This window comes from Lactuca sativa, chromosome 8 (assembly GCF_002870075.4).
Source record: "Lactuca sativa cultivar Salinas chromosome 8, Lsat_Salinas_v11, whole genome shotgun sequence".
NCBI lineage: Eukaryota > Viridiplantae > Streptophyta > Magnoliopsida > Asterales > Asteraceae > Lactuca > Lactuca sativa.
In genome coordinates, this window is record NC_056630.2 from 239793879 (window position 1) to 239799051 (window position 5173).

Genomic DNA, 5173 nt, shown 5'->3' on the forward strand with positions numbered 1-5173 from the left:
TGCGTTTGCTTATAAACTTTGGATTCGCATTTGGTGAGTTAAAGATGTGAAACATTTGTCAGAAACATGCGAAGTATTAAGATGCAAAGTCTTTTACTGCATATGGTGATTTGGGGAAGAACACAAAGAATTTCAGTTTGCACCCCTGATATTTTCATGAAATGATGGGTATTTGTAGCTTCTCGGGTTTGTCGAATATTCATTTGCGGATTTGAAGACCGGTGTTACTTCAAGGGGGAGTTTGGTCTTGATCGCGCTAGCTCGTTGGAGATTAAAGTCGGACATCCAATCCTAACTTTGAGGGGGAGAATGTTAGGGTGCAAAGTCATGCTTGGATGTAGTGTTTTAGGCTTTCCTCTTTGTATGTGTAAATGGGTTGAGTCTTTCCTATAAATAGGAAGTGAGTGACTCCCATTATGTAAGAGTCCATTTTGAAGTGTTAGACTAGAGAGAGAAATTGTATACAAACTCATTTGTATAATCTTTCTAGATCTAATAAGAGCTTACAAAGATTTATTTACTCCTTGTGTTCTTGATTTTACATGATGAATCACTAGATCTTTCCTAATTTCGCACATGTCATCATAATCAACACCACTACACCTCCGGTCTTGCCACTTTTTTTCATTGTTTCGCCATGTGTCCCTCTCTAACTAACACATGTCCTCATGACTCACTTCACATCCGTGCTGCGGAGAGTACTAAGCATCACCGCGAAGAGACGCTACTGACCGTTTAACTTTGAATTTTATTGAATTTCTCAAAATAGCAACGCACTTTCATCTCAACTTCGAACAACAATAACCTTCTCATACTAACTCTGTTGTCGATGATCATTATATTCATGGAATCGTCTCAGAGTAGTCTATCACTTTCTTCCACTATCTTCTATCCATTCTTAAACAATAATATATGTTATGAAAAATAGGTGTTACATCTGTGCAACATATTGAATATGTATCTCTAGAAAATTATAAGTGTGTGTGATGATAATGTTGCTATATGTGAGGATACTTATTACTGAGAGGTACTTCCTTTTGTTAATGATATCAATTTCGCTCCTTACGGAGGGCCAACAGAATATTGTTTAAGTTATTTGAAATCTCCCGTGTTTGAGATATTTAAAATAACAATTTTAGAATTATTTTCAAATATTTTCAAAGTCTACAATTACGGAAATACAGTTCCAAAACTTAAATTTTAAAATAATTTTATTAAAATGTGAGAGTGTAACATTCAAATCAAAGGATAGTGATACAATTTAAACAATATCTTATATAATAATGTCTTCTAAAATGTCCTTAGACTTCTCTATCGTCATGTTAATCATTGTCTGCTACTAACTTGGAAAGTATATCTACGTAGTAGGTTGGGATAGGAAGTCTGGTGAGTAATCGTAAGATTAGACATTATACAGATAATATATAAATATACAAAAAATTATATACAAATGCATAAACTCAAAACTCATGAAATAATCAAAATCAAATTTGGGAAAAACAATTTGTAAATCAAAGTACAATGTTAATCGTAATAATAACATTCAGCAAAACATCAACAATTCAAACAATATAAATAAACTCAATATATGAAATACCACAAACCACCCAACCCCCAAGTCAACTACAACTCACCAAGTCAAATTCTCTCACTTAAGTGACACACAAGTAAGAGTACCAAGAGTAAAAGTGATTAATATATTCGTATAGGATATCCAAGTCTCATATAAATATAAATGTCTCAACCCACCCAAAATAATGAATAGACATGATCGTGCTTTCAAATTCCAAATACATATAAAAACATCTCAAAATTTCTTAAAATAAATCCCTATTTAAAAACTCATTCTCAACATATCCTTTTATCATAAAAGGACATATTCACCTAGGAACCAAATCATGAAAGCATTTAAATGCAAAGAATGCGACACATGATACATATAATAATCAAGAAAGTATACATATAGTATTTTAAATAAGGAATACAGAGATAAAGTACCTCTTTATGTAGGGGACAATTGTTCACAAGGTCTTACATCAACTCCCACAAATATAAGGAACTTAATATTCACCCATACATGTATAATTATAGATAAGTATATTTTGTTTGTTCCCCTTGTTAAGTAAATTATAGTTGCTAAACTTTCCTATGTCATCTTAACCCTAAAACGTTCATTATTTATCACGAGAGTAACAATGAATGTGGCAGAAAGCAATTCCAACACCGAAAGACAAAGATTTGAGGAAGATAGGGTACCACACAACCCATGTGTTTTACATATGAAAAACCCTTGGTTTGTGGGAAACCTATATTTCATCTAAAACATGGACTTTTTCCAATATAGTTAATGTACTTTATTGATGGTCCCAGTGTTATATAAATTGTTACAGTAGACTTTTAAACTCATAATCATCATTAATAACTCTAATGATAACCCTTTGACAATGACATGATAAACATGAAGATTGACACACTTAAATTAGAGATTAAATAAGTAGAAGTACCAAAAACTCAACTAGAAACTTCAGTGAAGCATAATCTTAACATTGGTAATTTCACCTACGAAACTCATTCAAATTTAATTAAGATTTCATAAGAGTCTATATTACTTCATCATTGGTTGACATTAAGCTCCAAACCTAAGCTAAACACACTAGAAGCTCAAAAACTAAAGAGGCACAATTAGAAGCACAATTATGAAATGGTTCGCGATAAATGTGAGAAAAAAAAAAAAAAAAAAAAAAAAAAAAAAAAAAAAAAAAAAAAAAAAACACTTGGAATAGTGGGAGGTTGTTTGGTTGCATTTCACAAATCACGAATACCCTGTTCCTATATATGTGGTCATCATTTTATATATTTCTTTAGAGGCTTAAGCATCGATGATTCTCTTTGTAATATGCTACGAACCGTTGACATTAAATGCATACAATCGGATCAAAAGCTATTTAAATAAAATTTGAAACTGTAGAGCAGTTAAGAAACTGTTATATAATAATTGTATCGGATGCGATTTTCTTCTTTCCAATAGACGACAAGGTTTCTTCAAGTGGATTATTTCTTTTTTACTATTTTGGTTTTTTAATAACTTTTTTCATGTCGACAAAATGATTAATATCACGAATTAGACAACAAGTTAATGTATTTTAATGAATAGTTATATCCATGATCAGTAGCTTATGAATATGTATTCAAACAAGGTGAAATCATGTGCAAAAAACAATAAAAAAATGTGAAGTAATCGCCCAAATTACTTGTTGCCCACGTGTTTTTGTAAGAAAACAATTGTTGTTTTTAATTGGTATGACCACAATAAGCTCAAAATATATACAAATAAGCTTAATATAAAATAATGAAAGTCAATTTGATGAACCATTGCTTAAGTATTTTAAATTGTTATGATATCATAACAACTGGTAAATATCTTTTGTTTTGATGTAAAGAAACTAAATTATAGTTTGTTTTGTTTTGTTTTTTGAAATGCACTTTCATCTATATACCACATTGAGACTTGAATGTTCCACCTCAAGATAGAAGACAACGTCTATACCAGTGGACCAATTAGAGGCCATTTGATAAATTTAAACTGTAGTTAATCGGAAAATAAGATCGGAATTTGGATGAGTTTTTTTAGTCAAACATTTGAGCAAAGTCTAAAACGATCAATAAAAGTTGTTAATGGTTTTGATCATTCAAAACAACATATTATTTATCAATGATTACAACAAAATATCAAATAAATGAAGCAACATATGCAAAATGATCAAGGAAATAACATGAATGTCGATATATAACAAATGCCTCAGCTTTATAAAAACGCCATGCAAAACAGCACAACACCTCCAACCAAACCAACCCCGACATCCACAGTCCTTCCTCCTCCATTCTTCGCCGGAGAAGTTCCATCTCCATCTTCCGCACCACTCGGAGCTTTAGCAGGCTTCCCGGCCACCGGTGGTGAAGAAGAAGGACCACTCTCACTCTCAGGCGCCGGAGCTTCACTGAACTCCGATGGTATCAAAACTTGGTCAACAGAGTAAACAGCAAACGGAAACTGCTGTCTCAATGCATTAGTAATCTGAGTATCAACAACTCCGGAGGACACATTGACTTGGTTTGAATTAGCCCTACCACTAAAGTTCAAACCCAAACTCCCCTTGCTTCCACCAGCCTGAGTCGGAACAGGGTTACTGACGCTGACAAGATCTTCTATGCTGTAATACTTTGGGAGGACATGGTACAGTACAAGCTTCACTTTCTTGTCTTCACTGAGGCCGTTCAAGGTGCCGGAAGGGAGGTTTTGGAAGGCGTTATCGGTGGGTGCGAGAAGGGTCATGCCCTGGTTGGAGTTGTTGAGCTGGTTAGGGAGTTGGGTGAGGACCTGGGTTTGGTTGAGGAGGCGGAGGAAGGCGGAGTATTGGCCTCCTTGGACGAGAATTGCCGTGAGGTTAATTGGTCCGGCGGGGCCTGGAGCAGGAGCAGATGGTGTTTGAGAAAGAGTTGCCGGGAGGAGGAACAAGAGGTGGGTAAGTGACAAGAGGATGAGAGGAGCAGCCATGACTGTGGTGGTGGCGGTGGCTGTGGCTGTGGCGATGCGGGTAGAGGAGGAGATTTATGAGGTTAGGGGTAGTGAGAATGTGTTGTAATGGGTTGGCTTTTATGATAGGAACAGAACAAGAAGAATATGTGAACTGTGAAGGTGTTGTTAGGCTGTCATGTATTATGGCTTCAAGATAATGGAGACTATATTTCTATTTTCTTTCTTTCAACTTGCACCATGTGAATTTCGGCATAAATCGTTTAAAATAATATTCAGCTTTAATATATGTTATTCAATTACAACTGTAAATATTTTATAATAGTATTATTTAACGGATATATATATATATATATATATATATATATATATATATATATATATATATATATATATATATATATATATATATATATATATATATATATATATATATATATATATATATATATATATATAGGGTTAGGTTATTCCGTTATTGTGTTCTAACTATCATTTTGTGCCTGTAAGATTGATTCTGTACTGATCATTTTAGTTATTTTAAGAAAGTAATCCTAGACATATATTTTGTAAATTAAAAAACATTTTTAAAATACAAAATAATTAAAAAAATTTCGAATTTTTTTTTAAATATTATTT

General features: G+C 33.1%; 1 protein-coding gene across 1 annotated transcript; it reads right to left on the reverse strand.

Annotated features, from left to right (window-relative positions):
• Positions 1 to 3663: 3663 nt before the first annotated feature.
• Positions 3664 to 4723, reverse strand: LOC111909186 (fasciclin-like arabinogalactan protein 13). The gene has a single exon (XM_023904969.3). The coding sequence runs from the start codon at positions 4553 to 4555 to the stop codon at positions 3806 to 3808; it is 750 nt and encodes a 249-aa protein (XP_023760737.1). The 5' UTR covers positions 4556 to 4723; the 3' UTR covers positions 3664 to 3805.
• Between the last annotated feature and the right edge of the window lie 450 nt (positions 4724 to 5173).

What these genes read in the sequence shown, in the direction of transcription:
- LOC111909186 (XM_023904969.3), bottom strand. Translation starts at nt 4,555, where the DNA reads ATGGCTGCTCCTCTCATCCTCTTGTCACTTACCCACCTCTTGTTCCTC.